Below are 25,431 nucleotides of genomic sequence, written 5' to 3'. Positions count from 1 at the left end.
TGGTCCGGGCCCCCCCGTGCTGCTCTAACCTCACAGCGCGGGGAGAAGGAAGGATTTCATCTCTTTTTCTACCCTGCCAGCAGGGGCGCTTCACGTTCCTCTGCCAGAGGGGGTTCTGTGCCCCTGGAGACAAACCCGCCGAGCTCACTGGGTACCTGGAGCCGGCCAGTTGTGTGACCCCAGATTTGGTGTCACCGTGAGGCCCTGCTTCTAAATGCTTTGTTTTCAGAGCTCAGTGTTTTCTCACGCTCGTGCTTCTCCTAAAAATGAAAGGATGGCACAGCGAGCTCCTTTCACGGCAGGAGCACAGTGACAGACTTGAACAGCTCCACCTCTAGAGAAGAAAAATCCAAACTGCCCCTGGGAGCCAAGGACTGATTTTCCCCAAGAGGAATTAAACAAGAATCTGTGAACTGAGCTACGCACCTCACAAGGTGAGGACATGGCTGAACAATCACTTAGAGGACAGAGGAGGGAGCGGGGTGGATATTATGGGTAAATCTCACCCTTCAGGGCTGTGAGATTCACAGCGCTGCAATGGGATCCTGCAGGGCACAGGTAGGCAGGACAGAGACTTTGGGAACAGCATGCATAGGGCCTGTCCTGCTCTGGGCATGAACAGCTCTTTCCTATTACTGATGTCACCACAAGGATCTTTAGGACTTCCAGCTCATTACTTTAAATGGAAGAAGTGGGAGCAAGGCAGCGCCTGGAGCTGGTTGTTCTTCTCCCCAATGGACTCTCCACACATGCCACAGTACAGCTCCATCTCCTCCACACATTCGTGGAACTTCACTACATGGTCACGCAGTTCTTGCTGCTGCCCCTTTGTGCGGTAGATCCTCTCACACAGGCAGTGGAGTTTCAGAAGGCCAAGCTGCACATGAAGGGCAGAAACATAAGAACAGTGAACAAAAAGGTGAAGACAGAGCAGTAACAGGAGGAGTGGACACCACTACAGCCCCATCAGCTAGCTAGAGAAACATCAGCACACACACCAACGGGATAGGATCAGTCACAAGGACGTTTGGTGTCTCAGCCCTTCCTGCCATTAATTTTACTTCTCTGTATCACAAAAGGGAACAACAAGTTTGAGACACCCTGCAGCTCTTTCATGAGGATGGTTTTCCTGACCTATCTGTGATACACACCGTATTTTCACTTCCCTTTGTCTCCAGCCAGCATGTAGTTCAGCTGCTGCTCAGGGCAATAATATTTTTCAGGAGGAGACCCTTATACTCTAGCTCTTCAGTTGCTTCATACCCCATTTTTACTGCTTCCCATTCCCCTTTGTTTATCCCTCTTTGACTCCACCCTCACTTTTCAGATTTGCACACTGATGACCATCTGTGCAACTGCCCACAACTGAACACATCGTAACAAAACAAGTCCCAAGCACCAACTCGTTAATACAGACACATTCATAAGCAATAACAAGTCTGGATACTTCAATGCTTGGCATCTTAAGTTGCCTAGCAGAAGACTACAGAGTAAAGAGAAGCTGTAGGATCCTACCTTGTTCCCTAGCCCCTCTGCCAGCTCCTGGGCCTTTTCAATGATTTCCAAAGCCTGTAAATTAAGACCATGCATCATCAGTTCTCAGTTTGATACATCAAAACCAGATTTTTTAATAATTCCCATAGGACATTCATACAAGAAAGAGGTAAAGAGGTACAGAGTAAATTTTGGATGAAAAAGCATCCTGAAACTCTGGAGCTGTCTGGCAGATTTCTTCCCCTCCTGAAAGTTCATCTGTTAGAAAAGCTTGGCTTCTGAAAGACCACAAATAATCCAAAAGCTACATTTCTGCTGCAGCCACACCCTGCAAAGTAGGGTTGTGTTATTGGCAGAGGCTGGTGTTTCCAGGCAGAGAAAATACCAACTTAAATTCATGGTGCACAAGCAAAGTGAGTCTTCTCCCTGTCCTGCCCTACAGAGTCACTAATTGTTGGGCAACTCCAGTTTCCCTAGCACTAGAGGGGAGGAAAGGGATCAGCACCACACTCTTCCATTTTCTCCCTGCTGTTTATGTATCCAATTCGTCCTACTTACACATGGTGTGATGTAGGAGTGTATTGCTATCCATCTTTTTCAATCTTAAGGAAAGTATTTATCCCAGCAGCTGTTACATCAAATGAGTCCCTACTTCACCCTAGATGCCACATTGTTCCTTACTGTTCTGATCAGTCAAACTGTGACACTGTTTCCCAGAAGTATCAAGATCTGCTTCAGATTTGTCCTAGGATAAGAAGAGGTCTCTCTCACGATACAGTATTTTTCAGGAAGAACATGACAAAATTTCTACTCTATAATCTGCTATTCTAGGAGAAAAGGACCGGGTGGAATAAAATAATGCACTTTGAATGCAGACCTGTGGCATTAGACCCGTGGTGGCAGCAATGGCCTAGGATAAGGAACTTGCAGAAGAGGGAATCAGTAACAAAGGATGAGGAAAAGGCTGAGGTGCTCAAGACTTACTGTGCCTCAGTCTTTAGCAGTGGAACTGGCTGTTTCATGGATGCCCAGCCACATGAGCTAGGAGACAGGGAGTGGATGCAGAATGAGGTCATCACAATTAAAGAGGAAGTGGTCAGAGACCTACAACACGACTTAGACACACACAGGTTTGTGGGACTGGATGGGTCACATCCAAGTGTGCTGAAAGAGTTGGCAGACGTGGTTTCCCGGCCACTTTCCATTATTTACCTGAAGTCCTGGCTAACTGGGGAGGTCTCAATGGACTGGAGGGTAGCAAATATAACACCCATCTATAAGAAAAGCAGAAAGGAGGATCTGGGAAAATATAGACCTGTCAGTCTGACCTCGGTACCAGGGAAGGTCATGGAGCAGATCATCTTGAGTGTTATTAGAAGACATATAGAGGATAACCAGGGGATCAGGCCCAGTCAGCATGGGTTTATGAAAGGCAGGTCCTGCCTGAGGAACCTGATCTCCTTCTATGACCTGGTGACCCTACTATTGGATGAGGGAAAAGCTGTGGATATTGTCTGTCTGGACCTCCAAAGGGCATCTGACATGGTTCCCCATAGAACTCTCATAAAAAACCTGTCTGCTCTTGGCCTGGCTGAGCACACGATCTGTTGGACCAAGCACTGGCTGGACAGTTGGGCCCAAAGAGTGGTGGTCAATGGAGTCAAACCCAGCTGGGGTCAGTCACAAGTGGTGTCCTCAGGGCTCAGTGTTGGGACCATTTCTGTTTAACATCTGAGGGTAGTGAGGCTCTACAGAGAGATTTGGATAGATTAGATTGTTGGGCTAATGTTAATGGTCTGCGCTTCAATGAGGCCAAGTGCTGGGTCCTGCATTTGGGCCACAACAATGCCAGGCAATGCTCCAGGCCTGGGGAAGTGTGGCTGGAAAGTGTCTGGCAGAAAAGGACCTGGGGGCTCTCATTAACAAGCGGCTGAACATGAGCCAGCAGTGTGCCCAGGTGGCCAAGAAAGCCAGTGGCATCCTGGCTTGTATTAGAAGTAGTGTGACCAGCAGAAGTAGAGAGGTGAATGTCCCCCTGTCCTCAGCACTGGTGAGGCCACACCTGGAGTATTGAGTCCAGTTTTGGGCACCTCAATTCAAGAGAGACATTGAGGTGCTGGAGCAAGGACAGAGGAGGGCAACGAAACTGGTGAAGGACCTAGAGAATAAATCTTATTAAGAACACTCAAAGGAGCTGGGAATGTTTAGTTCGAAAAAGAGGAGACTGAGGGGAGACCTCATCAGTCTCTACAACTACCTGAAAGGTCATTGTAAAGAGGCTGGTGCAGGTCTCTTCTCACAGGTAATTAGCGACAGCACAAGAGGGAATGGCTTCAAGCTGCAACAGGGGAGGTTTAGACTGGACTTTAGGACAAATGTTTTCACAGAAAGAGTGGTTAGACACTGGAATAGGCTGCCCAGGGAGGTGGTTGAGTCATCATCCCTGGATGTGTTTAAGGGTCATTTGGATGTGGTATTGGTGGATATGGCTTAGGGGAGAACTTGGTAGAGCGGGGATGATGGTTGGACTTGGTGATCCCAAGGGTCTTTTCCAATCTGAATGGTTCTATGATTCTGTGAAGCAGGAACTGAAGGCTAGTAGGTAGAAATAACTGAGATCTGTGCCTAGGAATAGTGACTGTGTATTGGACAACCCTGAAATTAATGACTGGGACTAGGAATCAAAGTGAAGCATGTGGGGTGGGGGAAAGAGATGCTGAGAAGTCCACAAGAGAGTTTGTCTTCGGCAAGAATAGGAGCATGCACAACTGTTTGGGCAAGCAGGTTGTGACAGCAGCCTGGGAGGATCTGCAATAGTATTGACTACACGCAAATTAAAGGAAATGGCCTAACTAGCTAAGGAGATCAGGAATATAGAGGAACCTACAACAAGAATAGGATATCTGCAAGTGAAAAAATAGCAAATGGCTTAATTAAATAACTGATATTGGGATGAGTGGCATGAGAAATGGAAACTGGGGCAGGCAAGCTGAAGAACAGGCTTGAATGAGTATTCAGGGCTGTGAGGAGGTCACATCTGGGGCAATGGGCTTAAGGTCTCTCTGACCACCAGGGCAGACTTCCCTCTAATGTCTGGAACAGACTACAAGATTCATGTTTTCATTCTCTTCTTTTGAGGGTTTTGGTGAGATTAGACCTCTGTGCAAAGCCCTCACCAGGCTCTCATAGGCGGGAGCTGCTTATGATATCAGGGTGGCAATGGCTGGAGGTGAGGTCAGTGGATGTTGGAATTTGATGAGTACTCTGAATATTCTCTTATGTAGAGGCCTACCAGCTGTGTCTTGTCTCATTTTTCTGAATATGAGGCTGGGAGGGGATTACACTGAGCAAAGTTTTTAAGTCCACAGTTTCCTCTTCCACCACAAACATAGTGTTTACTTACAGAGATTGCAAAGTATATCTCACCCCGCTGTAGGCAACTCAGATGCTGACAGCACCCTGAACTTGTCTTTTCTGACAGACACATACTTCATTTCCTAATATCTGACATGCTTTATTTGAGCTAAAATTCTTTGTATCTCATATGAGTGGTAAGAGTGAGTCTTCACTGTATCAACACCCAAAACAGCATCCTCATGTGGTGCTGAGCAGACATTCCAGGTTCAGCGCTAGTTCAAGGCTAACCTTTAACCATCTCATTCTGCAGCCCAGTGATGTTCCTGCACTGCTATCTGCTGCATCTAGTGTAATCTGAATTTTAATACATATATACTGCCTAAGCATTTTCTAAGTAACTAATATCATCCCCTTGTATTGTATTGACCAGTTGCTTATGCCCAAATGATGCTCTGCTCTCATCTCTCTGTTTCACATCACAGCTTATATACCTTCAAAGTTTCTCTAGGAATTTGATGCTGTGTTTGTATGTACAGCACATGGTGGAGCTGAAGAGCTGTCGAATCATCATCACTATCACATCAACGGGCTTGGTCTCATAGCTAACAAGTAGGCAGTGGAATCTGTTTCAGAGCATAAACTGATTGCCTACAACAGCAGGAGTAGGCTTCCTTCCCTCAGTACTGGTTTCTCAGTGCAGTGTTTGAAGTCATCAGGACTGACTAGTAAGACAGTTCTGTAAGTTAGCAGTCTGACTCAGAATGAATATTCAAACGGTTAGTAACAAATTCCTGGCCAAGAAGGACCATTCAGAGAAATGCAACTGTACAAGCAACAGACCCTGTTAGCAGAACCACAGGGTACCTGCCTCTACTGCACTTTGAAAGGCGTGTGGTTCAGAAAAAGACTGTGTGCTGTAATCTGGTTTAACAAACTTCTGTAGAAACAACTTTGTAACTGACCTTGTCCAGCTCCTTCTGGATCATCCAGCACTTAGTCACTCCCAGCAGCACCTGGATCAGGCCCAGGCGGTTTCCAATCTCTGTCATGATGCTCATGGAGGAATCGTACCGAGGAAAGGCTGTCTGCAGAAGTAGGGAGGAAATCACATGTTTTGCTCTGGACTGCTTTTCACACTCTCTTGCCAACCCCTCTGTCCTTATGGCAGAAGAGAGCCATACCTGCGTGTCTCTGCGACTGCGATGGATGTCTGCAAAGCACAGCAGACACAGCGCCTGCAGAGGCCGGTCACCATGCTGCAGGGCAATCTTCATGGACTCCTGAAAGAAATTGTCTTTGGTCAGTAAGAAAAATTCTGTCCTGGTTCAAAAGAGCAGGGTTGGGACTGTGCACTCCAGCCCCTGAAAGGTCAGCTCCAAAGAAATAGCACAATCTTTTTTTTTTTAAGGCAAGAAAATTGTTGTTCACATGTCCCCAACCCAGGGCCAAACTTCTGAGCCCCCTAGGCTACTGAAACCACAGCTCTAAGATTGGGAGGCAGCAGGAACATCTAGAGTCAACTGTGAATGTCATGGTATCTCTCTCCCAGTTCTGTAGGCAAGATCCCCTTGCAGAGACCTTCAACAGCTCTGCATCTGCCTGCACCCTGTACCTCCCAGCAGTCCATAGCATCTGCCTGCACCCTGTACCTCCCAGCAGTCCATAGCATCTGCCTGCACCCTGTACCTCACAGCAGTCCATAGCATCTGCCTGCACCCTGTACCTCACAGCAGTCCATAGCACCTGCCTGCACCCTGTACCTCACAGCAGTCCATAGCATCTGCCAAGCGCCCCAGCTTCTGATAGGCCACGGCCATGTGGTATTGGCTCATTGCACGGTACTTCAAGCTCCAGCTCTTCCCGTAATCATTCACCAGCTCAGCTGCTTTACATGGGAAGAACAAGGCTTTCTCGTAGTCCTGTAAGGCAAACAAGCAGAAAGACAGCAGTTACAGCAAAAGTAAAGCAAAAAGAAAAGGAAAAAACCCCAACCATTTATTGTTTACTAACACTGCAACAGCTAGCAGATTCCTGTACAGCTTTCCACATGCTCAGTTTCCTTTTCTACATGCCCTATTTTGTAGTTGTTTTCACTGGATAACAAACTGTGGAAGGTAGAATTGCAATATACTGAATTCACATCACTCTCTGGGTTCAGAACACTGGGACACAACAAATTAATTTTTTTCTAGTATGCTACCAGCTTCACTCTGCAGGAACCATTTCCCCTCCTCTATAACTAAAGGCTGAAAACTTTCTCTGCACTTAAATTCTCTCTGCTTTCAATATCTACATGAAGCCCTCACGTTTTCCATATAGTGAGTCAGAACCTCTAAGAGGCTGGTTATCCATCATTGCAAGGTAATAGGAACAAAAAACCATGGCCTCACCAAATCCACAATGAGTAATAATACAAAAGATTTTATTTTTTAAGCATCATTATGCATTGAAAGTTTTAGAAATAAATACTGTTTTACAATAATTATGTAAAACTATTATCTACATATCTAAAGCCATTCACAAGTAACTTACATGAGACTGCAGAAATTATAAAGTCCTCAAATGTTTTAATTCTCTACGATGTGTGAATGAAACCACAAGTTTTTAATATTTCATTTCTCCTTTCTTATTACATACCTTATACATATCAACTACAGTGCTCTTGTATTTATTTTTGGTATGAGGGAAGTTTGCTGAAAGTTTTCAACACTTCAGTCAGTGAGTCTTCTGTCAGTGACAAAAGTCAAGACTTTGTGAGGAAAATCTATTTGTTGCTGTTTGTAATAAAAGTTGGAACTGGCCAAATCACCCCCATCCTCAGTTCCTGCCTGGTTTTGGTCATAGAAATAGCAATTTGCCTGAGATAGTGGTAGAAGTAGACAGAGAATCCATGAGTTCTGGCTGTCAGCCCTGTGTGCTGATATGATCTTTGAAGCTAAGGTTGATCTTTTCAACACACAGGTATATTCACAGCTGCTTCTGCATGCTGTGTAAACATTACACTAATCCATCCTCACTGTGAGCGACAGTACTTGATTTTACAGAGATTTTAGCTTAAAATGCCCTCTCAGTGCTTCACTTTCTGTACCAATAAGCTGAAATTCACAACGTTGAAATTCTTTCCTGAATCCCTACGGAGACCATCCCCCTTCCATCCCTTAGGTTACAGCACCTTTATCTGGGCATAGAAGTTCCCGAGGCTACAGCAGACTCGACACTCCAGCATCTTGTCATCGTTGTTGTGTGCGTAGCGTAGAGCTTTCTCAAAGCACTCCAAAGCCTTCTGGAAAATGCTGAGGCCCAAGAAGGCATTGCCCATGCTGAGGCTCACCTGGCCGTTCAGCTGCAGGCTCACAGAGGTACCCTGCATGTTCAAGCATGTCTTACAGTAAGAGATTGTTTTCTGGAATTCACAGAGTTTCTCATTGCTGCGAGCCAGGTTTAGGTAGCTCTCTGTAAGGTAATCCGGGTCTTCCAGTTCCCGTGCTGTGTCAATCTGTACCACTGCAAACTTTAAGTAGAAAAGACAGTGTTTATAAAAGTGTGTCGTTTATTTAAATATAGCTCAAACACCCACAGAGGATCACGCTGCGCTGGGGAAGTGGCTCAACTCTAAGCAGGGCGGAGAAGTCCAGCAACACAGACTGAGAAGCACCATATACATTGAGCAGTTATCCAGTGGTTTAAAAGGCCTACGAACAGTCTGAAGAAACCTCTCCCCTGTCTCCACACAGCCTCTGGGGCAATGGAGATGAACCAGGCTGGCAGTTAGTGGAAAAAAAGCTGTTACATGGCCCTGAAGAGAAGCAGGTGAAACAGGAAACATCTGACACAATGCAGCACTCAGTTTAAAATATGCCACTTTCTCTGAAATAAGCTTAAGATATTAAAGTACTCTATTAATAACAGAAAGTAAGCAAGCTACTTCTTTCATCAGTTTTATACTAACAAATTGCAGTCTTGACAGTTTTTGTTCTATAACCTTCAGAATTCATTGCATACAGTTCTCTTGAAGTCTTTTTTTTTTTTTTTTAGGCTGCAAACTCTTACGAGCAGGGATTATCTTCTGTGATTTGTGATGATAAACTAAACATGTAGCCATTTGCTCAGAATGTGTTTAAATTGGAGGTTAGCAGTTCAATTTATGGAAAACAATTCCCAAGAGCAGCAATTGCTTCCTTTTCATATCATGGCAACACATAATAATGTAAGCTACTAGGACATCTTATATTCTCCACAACATAAATTATATAAAAAAACAAACAAGAAAAAAACCACAAAAAATTCCAACAGAACAAAGCCCCATAAGTTGATTACCTGTATGGTTGGGTATATATGTTCTTGCAAAAAATTCCAACAGAACAAAGCCCCATAAGATTACCTGCATGGTTGGGTATATATGTTCTCAGCACTTTAGGAAAGCTGCTATGTGGACCCAATAATGTGCATTAGCTCACGCTTCCCCGCATTCCCTTACCTTTGTACAAATTCTTCATTATTTCCTGATTGCCACAGCCTCTCTCCTTGGTGTGAAGTAATTTTTGTCTCCAAAAGAGGTTAAGCATCAGAACCTTTCTTAAATCACTCCTGTTATTTCCTCTCCCAGAGGTTTATTGTTAAATTTCTCCTTTCTCCATCTTTAATCACTCATGGTGTATAGTCTTCAGTTTGACTGAAGCCATTTTTTCTTCCTAATACTGGAAAGAACTAAAATTTGCCTACTCTGATCCCACTTTTTGTTCTTTTCTCAGGTAACAAAGTTCAGGTATACAGAATTCACTCCTTTGCCTGTTTCTTGCTTTCCATGAAGCCTTCAATATTTCCTTCAGGTAGGTACATCTTACCTTTATTGCTTCTTTCTTTCCTATCAGCCTGTTGTTTCAGCCACCAGCTAATTCCATATCACTTAACAGAACTGGTTTCCTTCAAAAGTTTTCCAAGTTTATTAATATTCCTCTTCTTCATTCTAAGTGTTTGGTTGTAAGGTAGGGCTTTGATATGTGCATGGGTTTACTAGCAAGATGTGCTTCCTGCCCCCCTCCTCATTCTAAAGAGCTACTAAAAGCTTTTCCATGAGATGTGGGCAGCCCTTCACATTGTGTGCTAAATGCTGGATGACTGCAGACTCATAAGAGACAACCAAAAGCATCAGGACAAGAATATCAAGGCCCTTTAGCAAGACCCTATTTCAAGCTGGGATAGTTTCTTAAGACTATTACAACATCCTTTTGCCTTGTCTTCCAGATTCCTGAGTCACCCTCCCAAACACTGCCTGTTGCTTTCTATATGCATCCTGTTACTTCTCAGATCCATGTCAGCTTCTTTTTGTTCATTTAATCAAACACATTTATCTTTATGCTCTTGAAACATAACTTCAGCTTCTTTTTACCACTACTTCCATTAAGGCCCATATCCTTCTTTTATGCCATCCTGACAACTGGGAGTCCCTCTCTGACCTCAACTTGAAACATAACTTCAGCTTCTTTTTACCACTTCTTCCATTAAGCCCCATATCCTTTTATGCCATCCTGACAACTGGGAGACCCTCTCTGACCTCAATGGTCAGACCTCTACTGGAACATCTCTCAGTCCCCATGCCAAAAAAGCATCCTCTTTCCTTCTTTCCCCTCTTAATCAGCCCCCTTGCAAACAAATAATTGTAATAAAACCCAATGTAAGATCTACAGATATCAAACAGCAGGTGAACAACAAGATAAGAGATGTCTCTACAAGATTGCTGCTTATTCTACAGAATCCACCTGGAGATCTCTTTTTACACTGACATACACACTATTAACCAGCTGTAACTGGAGCAACAGCCCTGTTTTCAAACATTTTTCTGAAACCTGGGAACATGGTGTGCCTGTGTGTGGGGAATAAATCATGAAAGGCCCTCATGATTAACTGGAGAACCTCAATAACCTGGGAATGCTGAGGGACCAGACCCACTGGAAAGTAGTATTCTGTGTATTTTGCAGGCTGGAGCCTGATTAGGGCAGCCCACAGTATGCACTCAATAGCTGTCATGTTCTACTACATACAAGATAAACCCCCCGATTTCACATTCTGATCTCCAGGCACTCTCTGCAGAGGGTGCAACACGATGGCATGCATTCACCTCCAGTTTGCCTTACCTTCAGCATATCTTTGTATCTGCCCATCTCTGCGTGAGCAGTGATGAGGCAACCCAAAACCCGAAACCTGCCAGCAGGATCCGCAGACTTCTCCAAGACCCTCATCCAGACTTGCAGGGCCTTTTCAGTCTGATTAGACTGGTAAAGATGGAGTCCTTTCTCTATCTGCTGCTTTGTCTGGTCCTGACCCATCTCCCATGCATTAAAAAGCCTCATACACCAACCTCTAAGGATGGCAAAAAGGAAGTACATAGAAGAGAACACAACGTAAAGTGCCCTAATAGGAGGGCGCGTTGTGTGCTCAGAAGGCTTGGAGCCGTAAAAGCCCAGGCATGTCAGGGGGCTGGAGCTGTGGTAGGCAATGGCAAGAAGTGGTTGCTCAGCACTGAAGGCAGAATCCCAAATCCACTAGGCAAACATCTTGCCCGCTAGGACACCGTCAGTGCACTCGCCTGTCCAGTCCCGTAAACAAAGAGGAAAAGCACAACAGGGAGAGAAAGAGAAAAACCTCAAGCGACAGGAGTGAAACTCAATCTGAGCAGCCAGCACTGGTCTCCCCCGCATTGGCTACAGCTGTGCCTGCCAGTCCAGCTCACGTGGCTCCAGGAATGCTAGTCAGGCTCCACAGCTCCCAAGGTCACAGCCAGCCAGCTGCCCACCCCTGCCCACCAGTATGCAACTTATAAATACCCCAGGAGAGACAATTGGCTACAGTCACAGGGATGTCTTCATTGTCTCTTTCTTCTCTCTCTGGCCATCCCCTTTTACAAGCAGTGGTGGTGGTGGTGGGCTAGCCTAGGAGGCAGCAGCCTTTGCCAGGATAGTGAGCAGCTTTAGGAACAACACATGCCTTAAAAAGCCAGGTACTAACTAGAAGGCATGTACCTATCTGTAGTATTACACTTGCAACCATGTGCTGGATACTTTGCAAGGTACAAAATTCAGCCTCTCTTTCATGGACCTGATGGCAATATGGAAATTTCTCTGGACAAAGGTCAGGTCCATCATATATTTGCTGCAAATACAGCACTGACTTATTAATATCAGGGACAAGAAGCTAACCATCCTGAAAACCTCTGTCCGTGACTGTTGCTCACTGCCATTGGATACCTGTGACAGTCCTCCAAGAGTTTTCAACAGCCGTCAAAGGCACTGCTAGTTCTGCATCCAGAACTTGCTGATATTTTGTGAGAAATGACAGTAATGACCCAAACCAAGAGATTTCTGCACCTTCTGATTGCCTATGAGGATTGTTAGCTCCATTAGAAGATAGCTTTGACTCCCACACACCTTTGAAAGAGTAAAGTTTGACTGGTTCCTCTAGGAGTCACATCCCCTTGATGTGCCACATGTTTAATGAACCCAGTCTTGGTTATCTGTAGATCTACTGTTTTTCTTATGAAGTGATACCAAACCTGGGGCAGGGGGAATGCCTCAGGAACATCTAAAGTTTTTCAGATGCAGAAGTCCCAGACACCTGTTTTGGGATTCTTTTGTAGGCCAAAGAGAAGAAATAGCAATTCAGAGTTTTAACAGCAGACCCACATACAGAACCAGGCATGTCTCCAGCTGCTTCCCTGCTTCTATGTGAATTTGGTGGCAGCTCTTCCCCAAGCAAAGTTAAATACCAACAGAATCATCTCACAGGCCACCAGCTGGAACATCCTGGCCTATGTCACATCTCTCTAAGAAAACACACACCCAAAGGAGCCTTCCTCAAGTAATATCCCTAAGGAAAGCAACACACAAAAGAATCACAGTCTAGCCAGAGGCTTTACACCACAGCAGTCATGATCTGAAAATATGCCATCCATACCTTCTTCCTCAGAAATTTATTTAAAAAATAGAAGCATTTAAAATGGTAGAGAAGTCTTACTACAATCAGACCGATTCTCTTTTGGAAGCTTATATACTCTCTGATATTTGCCTTATTTAATTTAGCAGTGTTTTTTAGAGCTGCAATGTGCTAGATGATGTTTCAGCATAGATTCTGTACTCTGAAACTTTGGAAGCAGAAACTGTGAAAAATCTACAGAAGGCTGAAGAGAAGCAGCATTGAGGCACAGCTGGTTCATGTGCAAAAAATCACTTCAGCAGCACAGCTAAAATTATCTACATAGAGACTGCAGGGCTTCCATAAAAATCTGATTCTGAATTTTAAAGTCTCTCCTCCTTGCACCAGGTCACATATGGAACTAGACTGGACGTGGGTGGTGGGATGAACAGAAGATGCAGAAGACCAGTCCCCATGGAATGCACTGATAATGGTGAGGCTGTCAGATTTCTGGACTTGTAGAAGCTGGAGGCCAGAGTCAGCAAATATTAAATAATCAAGACAGGACTCAAAAAGGGGGAAAATAAAATTCACATAATTATTTGCTGGAGCAGACTACTTTGCAAAATTCAGCCTCCACAAGTAGCTTGCCTGTAACTCAAACTCATCTTGATGCTTTTGGACCATTTCACCAAAGCTCTGCTCCCCTCAATATTCACTCATATCCCATAAAGAATAGGCAAAGTGAGAAATGAATGCCTTGTAGTCTGACAAGACCTATCTAACAGGAGAGAAGTGATCTGTTCAGCATTTTGTTGATTATATTGTACTTCCTCATTTTTGAGATCTATGAAGCAGTGCTTAATCTCTTAAGCATCAACTCATTCACCTACTGAGATAAAAAACTTATCCTAGTAAAATAAAAGCTAGAACCATCAAGTTCAAATTGGTCATTTTCAAAAAAGGAAACATACTCTGATATGGAACATATGACTCTGAGCCAAACACAGCTGTCTAAATAAAAAAGGGGTAGATGGGTAGAATCACCAAGACACTGACTGCCTCTGCTGCTTTGAGAAAATAATTGCAGAGTGATCATCAGTCTGTGGCTCAAAATCGCTTCAGTTTCTTCTCAGGAACTGCAAATAAGTAAACCTGCAAAGTGCATGGAAACACCAAATCAGGGAATCTCACCTGTCATGCTGTGGAGCTAATAATGCAGTCACTTCTTCAGAGTGACCACACTGAGCTGCTTGTCTTCCTCCCCATTGCTTTTCATAATGTATCCCTGGTGACTCCTGGCCATAGTGAAGACAGCAGAACAAGGCTGGTAAAGTCAGGAAGACTGGAGACTGGAGTCAAAACAAGTAGTGAAAGGTGGAGGTGGATGTGAGAGGAATACAATTTCTCCTAAAACATTCAACATCAGGACTTAATCTATGGGTTTGTATATTTCCTATTGATGTTGATAAATATAACAACTCATGTGAAATGCTGATGAATTTCAGAGATTAATACACTGGCTCTTACTTGTAGTTTACTTGCCTACTTATTGGTGGTGGCTTTTAAATTAAAGAAAAAACCTTCAAACAATAGAAAAGCCACCTACCCAGAGGGATCTAGTACCAGTTCTGTAGGATGCAACTGACAGAGCTTTGATTGCACAAGATGAGTTGCACAAGCAGGAATCTTCCCTCCCACCTAAACAAACCCTTGTTCTGATTCAATTGTTTCTCTCCATCCTTCACTTCAGACATATCTGAACTGCAATCTCTCCAGCCTCCCTTCTCAACAGCTGCAAATTAGCTGCAGGGATCTCAGCATACTCTGCAACAGGTGGCTCAGTGCCTCACTCGGCAATTGGTGCGCTGCTGGGAGAGGAATGCAGCTCTGAATCCTGATGCTTGCAAAGTGCTCTCAGATTTACAGGCATGGAGGAAGTAATGGGGTGAAACAGAGTACGTCAGATAGCAGAGGAAAAGGACATGGAGGAGAAACATAACTGTCCTGAAAATACTTGCAAGTGTCTGAGATGCAAGATAGCAGAAGGAAGGAGTAACTGCACTGAATTTTAGGCGCTTTCAGAAATGTGATGAAGTCATGGCCATTGTGGTACTTTCCTTCTGAGAGATGTAATATTAATGTCAAACTTGTGGCAAGCTTCTAGATTAATTATGCTTTGCCCACACAAAAAAGATATGTAATTTTACAACTATTTTTATCTTAAATTGTTAACGTATCTTAGTTCTAGATGGAAAGCAGGTAACTTGCACTTATCACTAAACCTCAGCTAGTAAGTAATCCCAACCCATTTGGTTTTTCACTGTGTTGTATTTCCAGGACCAGGAGCACTGTGGACTGCAGGTACCTTCATGCTACAGAACCAGGAACTGGTTCAGAGAGCTAGGCTGTGTTTCTGGAAGGGGTGAGGGAGCAGTGGCAGGAATGGGGCTCATAGGAGCAGTATGAGCTGGTGCCTATCAAATCCCACACACTACCTCGCACATGTGTTGTTCTTAAATAGTTGAAGTCTGGTGTTACTCCAAAGTTATTAAGCCCTTAAAAGCACCAAGAAGCAAAGTGCATGAGCAGGCTAGTGGCCACACACAGCACCAGTTCTGTGAGGCTGGATATGCCCACACCTAACTCTGCAGGGTATCATATTTGTGTTATCCAAGATTCTCAGCTCCTCTGTATCTAATGTCTAGAGGGGACTTGACTACCAGGTTATACAAAATGGAGGCTAAACAACCAAAAAACCTTTTCCATTTCTACTCAAAATAGTTCACCTGCATAGAGCTAAAAACCCAGGGCTATATTATACATTCAGAACAAGTGGTATTGGGCCACAAATTTTTGACTCACAGTTAAGAAATGGAAAGACAGTCTTTTGATCTGTCTCTTTACCATCCCACACTTAGACCCAAAAAGAACCTCAAGTTTAAGACACAAATACAACACACAATGACTCTTCTCAAACAGTTTAATAGCAAATAAACAAAGGAAGGTACCACACTTGGCATATACAAAATGACTTATTGTCGGTGTGTCTGTGCAATTAAAACAGCTTTAAGTTGCCCTCTGGGACAAAAAGGAGAAAAAAAAAACACACACACACACAAAAGGAAGAAAATTCCTTTAACACATACTCGCTCGTTTCAAACTTGTAACAAATCTTTTCATTTTTAAATCCACTACACAAACTCTGCGATCAAATCAGAAAAGCAACTTGTGCTCCTCTGCTTTTTAAACCATTAAAGTAAAATCCGTAATCTCTACAGAGTACAACACAATTTCACACAAAAAGACGTTTTGTTTTGCAAATCAAAACAGGAAAAAAAAAAAAAGGAACAGCTCAAACAAGGTAAAGAAAAGCATTTCTACGACTGAACCACGACTTTGAGTTGATTAAATCCCATTACTGCAGAACAGACTCTACATTTGGTCAGAGTGGCAATTTGTTTTCTCATCACATTGTGAATCACTTTACATTGTTTTCTAGTAGAAAAGGCAAAAAACTGTACAAAACCCCTAGTGTTAAATACAATGTTTGTACCAATAAAAAAGCCCACAGGTTTGTCTCCAAAATGTAAATTTTCTTTTTAAATTATTCACAAAAAGCAGCCAAAATTCAGAAAGGCAGCTGCTGCTCCACTGTCTCAAATCCATTAAAACCACCACAGAACAATTAAAACAACCAAAGGAAGAAAAGGAAAGAAGAAAGGAAAGAAACATCCAAAGTTTGGCATTTTGGTTTTCTTCAGATATTTTTCCACAGGTTTCCCCGAAGCTCCTTACGGAACCCAATGCGCGTGTGCAGGAACGGCTTGGCAGTTGCTCCACACCCCGCAGGGTAGGGGTGCCCCCCACTGACACACAGCCCTGTGCATTCAGACTGTGGGACTAACAGCAGCCAGCCCATAACCCTACCTCCCCAAGAAACAGGCCTCTATCCTTTTTTCATCCAGCCTCACGCTTCACTCCCAGGTATATGAACCATATCCAAATATGTTCTGTCTCACAAGCAGACTAAGGACTATCTGCACAAGTCCAGCCAGTATCTCTTGAGAATATAGTATCCTCAGCCAACTCAAGAGTAGGACAGGAGAAAACCCTTTTGTATCTTTGCATTATCCCGATTAAACACTATTTGCATTCTCAGCAAAAACCCTTCTCCTGGGATTTAATTTCACATTATTTTCTACTGTTAGGATACCTACACTAGCTTGCTTCTCCTTCTGACTTAAACTTCATCACAGCACACACTCTTCAGGTGCTTTCATCTAGAAGCTACATCCCAGTTTCTACCTGTGCAGATGGTATGTAGGGTATGGGGAAGCCTGCTACCCAGAAAGCAGTAACCTGTTCTAGTTAATCCTGCAAGCCAGAAAAACTGGCTCATTACCCAATTAAAAACTAAACAAAAACTAAAAAATCTCCGTAGAGATCCCCCAGCTAAGGCCCTTGAGAAGAGAGCTGGGGATGGTACCCTGTTCACGTAACAGCTTCACAGGCTGTTGTATTGTGCTTGTAACTTGGGAAAAGAGCCAGTAGTTGTAGGACCAGGTTTACAAATGCTTTCTCTGGGATATTTCAAACACTTTATTTCAAGAGCTAACCTAGATCCTTCCAGGATCCTGCCACCAAAGTCTGACTGATGGTATCAAACAGGGTCTGGACTTCACAAAAAATGTGCCCTGGATTGTACAAAAGGCTCACAAAGAGTGTTTCAAAGGAGCGTTAGCTTCAGGTAACATTGGAAGCAGAAACACTGTGAAGTTCCCCCACCTCCCTGTTCCCCAGCTATCCCTTTCAACCAACTCTTCCACTACAGGAACAGTGCAACCAAGTGCCCTGGGAGCCTCTGACAGCACTGGAGATGGAACAAGGTCCAGGTGCTCTGTCAGGCAGACAGTCTAAGTGCACAGGCAGATGCCCTCAAGGTGGCTTCTGATCAGATATTTGTCATACCAAAATCACCAATTTAAAGGATACCTTCGAAACCCATTAAATTGCTCAGTTTTTGCACAAACTATAGAAAACAGAGAGGTGAAGGTGATATATACGAGGGTGTGAAGAAAACAGCAGGAAACATGCAGAACATTTCTGGGCACTATTTTAGTTTGAAAGATTAAAACAAAAACATCACATTTTGCTGAGGAGATTGTAGTTACAAAAAAAACCAAGCATGCTGGGGCTTAACAAAATACAACATTAGCTTTGATCAAATTTTCACTGCAGACTGATAATCACACAGGGAAGCAGAGGAAAAAATAAAAATACTAATTAAAAAATAAATCAATAAATGCCACGGCAAAAATGTAGCTACAATCAGAAGAAAATGTAGTTCAAGTGTTTTCTGTTGATGCCACTCAAGTCACAAGTTTGAACTCATGAAAACACATGCTGTCTCTCCTCAAGCACAGAAACCAGATCAGCAAAATGTGACAAGGAAGTCTCCTGAAAGATTGAGTCACACCATATAACTGACTTTTTCTTCAGAACTGTGTTTTTAAAACTAAGCACACAGAAAAAACTAAGCCTAGAAAATGATTGGCTGTATGTTCACAGAAATACAAATACTCCACAAGGTATGCTAGCAAGGCTGCTCTGAAGACAATTACAAAGAATCAGATTCACAAAATCAAGTGGTTATCTTACGAAGGTCTAGAAAAATAGAAATTTTTATATTCAAATGCAAGTTTAAATATTCCCCTTCAGCAGTCTTTCTAGCAAAACCAATTTGGCAGCACAAAAAAAAAAAAAAAAAAAAAAAAAAAGAAAAAAAGAAAGAAACAAACGTAATAAAAATACACATCAGCATCAAAGGTCAACACAAGGTCAAAGGTGAGAGTTCAAGCATCAGAGAAGCTGAAGAGACAAGGATTTGGACGATGTACTTGAACGCCACATCGACATGCTTTAGGCACAACGATGAACAAACGGCAGGAATCTAGAAAAAAAACAAACCAGAAAGAGGGAGACCCACTGAGTTACACAGAGCAGTACATCCAAACACAGAGAGAGAGAACAAGAATGGGCACTGTACAATGAGATCTCCTGGGGAAGGGAGTTGACAGGGAAGGGCAGCACATGCCAACGATGGACAAGTAAAGTTGAAGTACATGAAGGACACCAAGTAAACATCAAACTGCCAGAAACCAAATGGAAGCAGAGGCCTGGATTTCGTCCTCAACACCCAGTCTGTGGAGCACCCCACAGCCTAGCAACACACTGATTTGCATCATTCACCTTGCTCCGTGTTCAGTGTCTCCACTAGCTCTGTTGAGAAGAACAGAGCAAGCTCCCTCCCCAGGAGACTGACTTGAAAAAATATGGCTCCAGGGCTAACATTTGCCCACAGAGACTGAGACCATGAGAGACAAGACAAAGGACACAAGGGATTCACAGGTGGTTTGACGGCTGAGACTTTTCTTGCATCCTAACACGGGAAGTTTTTAGGCAGTAGTAGCCCAGGAAATTCATGTTCCTTCCTTCAGCTATAGTCCCTTCTCATTCCCTAGGAGCCCATGAAACGGGGAGTGGGTGATTTGGAATAGGGGAGAAAAAAAAATTATACAAGTAAATGGAACCAAAAACTTTACACATTAGAAAATAATTCCTTCAGACTTGACTGCAAGGTTAGGACTTGTCCTAGCTGAGCACTTTTCATACTATTAGACCTGCACAGGGATTTTCCATTCCCAATATTTTATATAAACAGCCTCCAGCTACCTGACTTCATGAGGAGGGGATTCTGGGCTCTGAGAAGCTCTACAGTCACTGTTGCCAGTTTGATGGGAGTTTATAAATAAAATAATTCTTACATTAAGTTATATAAATACTTTTGCTTCCTCCCCTCAGCTTGTGAACTACTAGACACAAGGAACATTTTGGAAGGAATGTGGGAGGTAGGGGAGAGAAGAAGCACGTTTTTGTTTTTTCTTCCTCCTTTCCCATGCTTCCTCCTTGCCCCCAGCTCCCCTTTATCTCCATGCTTGTGGCTTTATTCTTCAGCACATCTTAAAACTGCAGGTTAGAGGCTAGAGCAAGGTGAGCCTTGTATATTATCTTGCAGCATTCATAGTATGTTTGAGAATAGCAACTGTTGCATTCTAATTACAAAGCAACAAGAAGCTCATTGTCCACTAAACATGCAACACTCCACTTATTAGAACTGCTGAGATTAATTTGCTCTTCCTACTTTCCAATTCAGAGAAAGGACTTAGTGTGGAGTTTAATCAACTCCAGCAAACAGAGTACAATGCAACTCTTGCAGTTATTTCTATAGTTCTAGAAATACTCTAAACAGTTTGCAGATAGCTGTAAGGTTTCAGTCCTAAGGCAGAAAGGCAAATCCCTCATGCACTGAGGCATGAGAAGCACCAAGAGACATGAAATCAAGTGACATCTAAGCATGCATCACAGAAATTATGTGTGATTTGTCTGGTTGGTTTTGTTGTTTGTTTGGGTTTTTTTGACCAAGATTTTTCAAGTATTTTGCTCAGCAATTTTGCAGGGAAAGACTAAGTTTCATTAAAGCCCTGATGAAGGACTGGTCTACAAGAGCAGAGCCATGAGATGCTGATATGAACTTAATGACTTGGGAAAGCTGTTCCAGTTTGTCCTCGTTTTATTCTCACAACTGTGATAATTCTGCCTTCTGTTTCTAATATTTTCTGGTAGGCGTGCTCAGGGATGTATAACATCCTTATGTTTAAATGTTTGCAACAAGAAGCTTTCAAAACATTTTACATGTTCATAGTTGCTCCCTTCGTTTGCAATTCATTTCATCCAAATTGCTTTTAGGTATTTCCCAATGAAATAGGAATAATTTCATTCTGCTTGGCTGTTTTCCCCTAACTCACAGCCATTAACAAGAAACACTTCAGTTAATTCTATCATGCAAGCAGAATCTATCATGCTATGTGACCTTTAGTATTCCAATGAAAAGCTTTATCCTTACAGATGTATTTTTCAGTGATAAATTTTGAGATGCTTATTCTCCAGATAGCAGAACCTACACCTAGCAAACTGCCTAACCATTAAAATATAGATAGATTCACAATCATTGTTTCAAATACTTCAGAAAAATTCCAATTCTCAATCTGTTTAGGATTAAAATTTAATCACTACACATCATTAGAAGATGTCTTTGATATAAGCTTTGTCTTACTGATAGAAAAGCCCCTAAATTACAAAGAGATATCCTATTTAGGACTGTTCATTAACTAGGGGACTAAAGAATCTATGATTTTGTTTATTATAGTACTTGTTTCTAACTAGCATTAGACTAAGACTTCAATTCTTCATAATGCTTCCATCTTATTATGGCACATCTAGTAAAATCAAATGTCTTCTGAGAAAAAAAAAAAAAAGAAATCTGTGAAGCAGACCATTCCATTTTGCTTCTAAAAATACCTAAGTACTTTCTAGTGGCACATGTAATAGGAATTATATTTCATCAGAAGTCCTACCAGCTTTTGTTGTAGAAAACACAGATTCTTTGGTTTATGAGCATACAGAATACTTTGTTCATGTGGCTACTTAAGCCAATCCTTCTGCAGTTTATTTGAACTCACCCTACTATCCAGAAAGTAAAGCACTTAACACTGATTTGATTTGGGCTTGAATGAGATTGTGATAGTAATTAAAAACAAATTTAAAGGTAAAAGCCCCAAGTCCCCGAAATCCCAGATTTTCCTGCCAATGAGTGAGGAAGAAAAATGGCTTAAAACTGGAAGCCAAGAAGAGCCTAAATCTACAGAGTCAGCAGCAGCCACCAAACAGATACTTTATCTGATCAGTTCTGTTATCAGAAAAAAAAATCTGCCCAAGTCACAAACTTGATACATTTATTAACTTTGGCAACATATACATTGATACACGAAGAAAGGGAAATCTGAAACAAATACACAAAAAGGGCAACATCTTCAGCTGGTGAAAACTGATGCAGGTCTACTGAAGAGGGCAGAACTGCATTGATTCAAACCATCTGATGGTCACATTTTAAAATTTAACCTGCATAGATTCTTTTTGGCAATACTTATAGTTATGCCAGTAAGGCACGAGAACTAGCTCAAGTTAGATGTCTTAAGGTGATTATGTCTGGGAGGAGTCACTGATCAAACTACACCACAGCATAAACGGGTGAATCTCCTGAAGTCAGCAGGAGTTGCACCTACTTGCAACAATGCCAAGCTTGATCCCAAAGTTACAGAACTGAGGACACTATAGGACGTAGAAACTGAAGTATCTAATTTTGGGTAACTGAAAGGACTAGTCAAGAGGCCACACCATCAGGTTAAAAGAAAAACAGGACAAAGATCTTGGATAGCACAGTGGGGTAGGGTGCAAAGAAGCTAAGAGTGACTGTAGAGACCCCAGAGCACAGTGCTCTCCTCCACTGGTTCACAGCGTTCGTCTTTCCCATTTAGCAGTTGCTGGGCTGCAAACAGGCCACTGAAAATCAGTAGTTTCAATCATGCACATCATTATGTGTGTAAAACAATCACATTCAGGATTCTACAAAACCCTGGCCTTTTTTTTTTTCCAGTGAAATAATTTAGGCAATAAATATTCTCCACCCTGGAGCAGTATAAAACTTCTATAAAAATAGAAACAACATTCTTGGTTACAGCAGGTTGCACTTGGAGCAGATGCTCCCAACTATGTCTTGTTTTTGGTTTTGTTTTTGTGTTGTGGTTTTTTTTTTTCATTTTTTTTTTCTTTTTTTGAAAAGTATATTATTTATTTTAAAAAAATTCCCATATCACCCTGGAGGCCTTCACACTCCAACACTCTTTTCTCAGAAAACCAGGACACATCTTTCCCATCATGCAGAATTCAAGTGTACATGGTTCACTTAAATGTATGTTTATGTTTCTAGGAGATTCAAATAATTAACATAGAAGGGTACCATATGCCAGCATAACTGGGAAATTTGGCAATCTGGCCTTTGAATCTTTGCCACCACAAAATAGTTTTAACAATACTGCTAGATTTACCTATCTGCCATCAATAGAGACAGATTGGCATCAACTAACTGTTTGATTTTCAATCTAAGAATGGAAATGGGTCTTCTTGGATGCTACAGGTCAGGCCTTGTATTTTTGAGGTTTGAGATCTCAGGGGACCCAGTCCCTTAGAACACTCAACATTCCCAACAGATGACCTCACATGGGTGCTGATTCTGAAAGGGATCTCAGGTTTGATGGGTTTAGTGCTCCTCCTGCTGGAGCAGAACAGAAAGTCCCAACCCCGTGTTTGACCCACACGCATTTAGCAGCTGGTTCCCAGATTGCAGTGTTAGCTGGTGCCTTGGGAAACAGCGTCACAAACCAGGAATACAAAGAAAACAAGGACAAGGAGAAAATATGAGGTAAATGGAACTTCTGTTAAGGATGTACAGAAATTGTAAACTTCCTCTCGGGATAGAGGTGAATTTTGGTGGCCATAAAATGGGACTCCACTCTTGATTACTTAAAACAACTCAGGCCAGAGTGTCAAAAGTCCTTTGAGCCCCCTAAAACCAGTGTATAACAAAGGCCCTTAGCAAGGAAATTAGCAGTTTCACAAGTGTGCAGAAAAAGTGTGTTCACTGAAGGGGTGTGTTCAATTTTCCTTCAATATAGAAGATAACAGATAGTACCAAAAGGCAGAATAAGATTGAATGGCTCAGTGCTCTACCCTGGCTCTTGTGTTAGCTTGTTTTGCACTGGCACACACCATCTTAAAGGAAAACTGCAGTATAAAGAAATAACTAATTACTAGACCAAATCACTGCACAAACTGCTTGTCTTTTTTTAAAAACTGTTTTCTGGCTTGTTTGGGTTGGTTTTTTTTCATCTTTTGTTTTAAGAAAAAATTATCTTTGCTAAAAGATTTAAGACAGAGATACCAAATCCTCTGAGAACATGAATGAAACAAGAGCCTCAAGAGCTGTGTTAGTCTAACTCTGGGCTTTGTATCTCAGTTTAAGTTATTTTAATAGAGAAACAAACAGCACTTACATTATGTTTATCAGAATGAATTCAAATACTCTGCAAAGAAAAGGACATTATTCCACAGAAATGGGGAATATGATGAACTGTTAAGAAGAAAAATAATTAAAAAATTATGCAGGTTACCAGGAATCAGAAGTTTCTTGTTTCCATACCCTGGTGTATTCATCCAGACTAAGCTGTCTCTATATACCTTTCCACAAAATCTAGATAAAGTACTTAAGGTAAGTTTTCTTAAATACAGAGACATTCACTGCATGTCATTAATATTCAACTGTAAATGGATAGTAAAATTTCTGGGAAGGAACATGATCTATTCATTTTATAAAGTGCTGTGTACATTCACAGTGCTATATAAACACTACTTTATATACAGCAAAAAAAGATCACTGCAGTTTTCCTTTGGCTTGTTAATGTGTTCTAGTCTGACTCCTGCTTTAGAGATGATTTAATAAATCCCCACCATGTCATACAGTGAAGGAAATCTCAAAAGAGTGGATGGGGCATGACAAAGGCTACATGGAGTCCATTCTCTGCTCACTCCACTTTGGATGACTCAGTTCTCCTTCCTCAACTTTGTTTTCATCAGCTGTTCTGTGTTATTTCTGCTTCCCTCGTCCTCTCCCCGCTTGGTGGTTTAGTGTCAGTTCTGCTTCCCCTTGTCCTCTCTACCCCAAGGCAGTGTGGTGTCAGTTTCTGCTGCTCCCTTTAACCTTCCCTCCCCCAAGCAGCTGGCATTGGTCCTTCTCAACACACACTGGTTACAAACACAGCAAACTTCAAATAAGGGGAAAAAACAAAAACTAAACAAAACAAAAAAAACTAAACAACCAAAAAAACAAAATAAACACCCCCCCAAAAAAAAAAAAAAAACCCACCCAAAAAAACAAAACACCTCAGTGATATGGCACCTAAACTCCAAAGTAAAACACTGGAAACAAAAGCACAAACTTGTCCTCCATCCGAAGTGGGATTCTCAGCGAGGCTGCAGCCGAATCTTCAGGGGAAGATGCGCCAGACAGAAGGCATGATCAGCTTCCAGGACTGTAAAAACACAGCCTTAGGGCTTCGAATCACTAAGTGCGCTCCTCTCCAACTTACCAGAAGATCCTTCTCACTCCAGTCCCCGAGGGCAGGGGCGCTCAGTATGGCTTGCTGTCATTCTTAGAGCGCTTGAGCTGCACTTTCAGACGCTTCATGCCGATCTGAAAGCCGTTCATTGACTGTATGGCAGCCTGTGCAGAGACAGGATTGTCGTAACTTACAAAACCTGAAGAGAGGAAAAGACATAATTACATCATGCCAAAGCTGTCCACAGCAACGACTCACAACTGGAAATGCAAATACTTACAGGGTAAAAGAGACTTGGATGAAATGCTACTTGTTGTGTTTTATACTCTTCATAAAAAATTCTTACTAAGGACTCTCAGAAAAAGCATTGCTTTCTGACCTATGGAACTCTGGCCAAAGGATATACAAAGCTCAGGAAGTAAAAGTAACATTTTCTAGTCTTTTTAAAAAAGTACTGCTGTTTATTTTATAAGAATTCATATCTGGGATAAAACCAAACCTGGAAAATATTCATCTATATCTGAAAGCTAATTAAACATACAAGACTGAAATCACCCTCTTGGGAGCAGATTTGTTTGGAGTGAAGTAGCTGTAAAGG

The 25,431-nt window shown here is 42.3% G+C and overlaps 2 protein-coding genes across 7 annotated transcripts in view; both read right to left on the bottom strand.

The window, feature by feature from the left end:
• Positions 1–673: 673 nt before the first annotated feature.
• Positions 674–11,468, bottom strand: RAPSN (receptor-associated protein of the synapse). Its single transcript, XM_009999521.1, has 7 exons — positions 10,986–11,468; positions 8,024–8,362; positions 6,612–6,770; positions 6,033–6,131; positions 5,814–5,936; positions 1,516–1,569; positions 674–877 (listed from the first exon to the last, which is right to left on the bottom strand). The coding sequence occupies exons 1-7, from the start codon at positions 11,235–11,237 to the stop codon at positions 674–676; spliced, it is 1,230 nt and encodes a 409-aa protein (XP_009997823.1). The 5' UTR covers positions 11,238–11,468.
• A 6,113-nt stretch (positions 11,469–17,581) lies between these two features.
• CELF1 (CUGBP, Elav-like family member 1) overlaps positions 17,582–25,431 on the bottom strand; it is a 40,646-nt gene continuing 32,796 nt past the window's right edge. For 4 of the 6 annotated variants that reach the window (XM_009999519.1, XM_009999514.1, XM_009999515.1 and 1 more), the window contains one exon: positions 24,677–25,032. In XM_009999519.1, coding sequence (XP_009997821.1) covers positions 24,905–25,032 — 128 coding nt within the window. In that variant the 3' untranslated portion in view covers positions 24,677–24,904. Of the gene's footprint in view, positions 18,713–24,644; positions 25,033–25,431 lie in introns of those variants that run through there. The other 2 variants (XM_009999516.1, XM_009999517.1) reach the window with 2 other exon arrangements.

The sequence above is a fragment of the Chaetura pelagica genome, unplaced genomic scaffold, assembly GCF_000747805.2.
Source record: "Chaetura pelagica isolate M959 unplaced genomic scaffold, ChaPel_1.0 scaffold55, whole genome shotgun sequence".
In the NCBI taxonomy this organism is placed as follows: domain Eukaryota; kingdom Metazoa; phylum Chordata; class Aves; order Apodiformes; family Apodidae; genus Chaetura; species Chaetura pelagica.
Note: the sequence above shows the minus strand (reverse complement) of the source record. Positions and strands in the feature narration are given on the sequence as shown.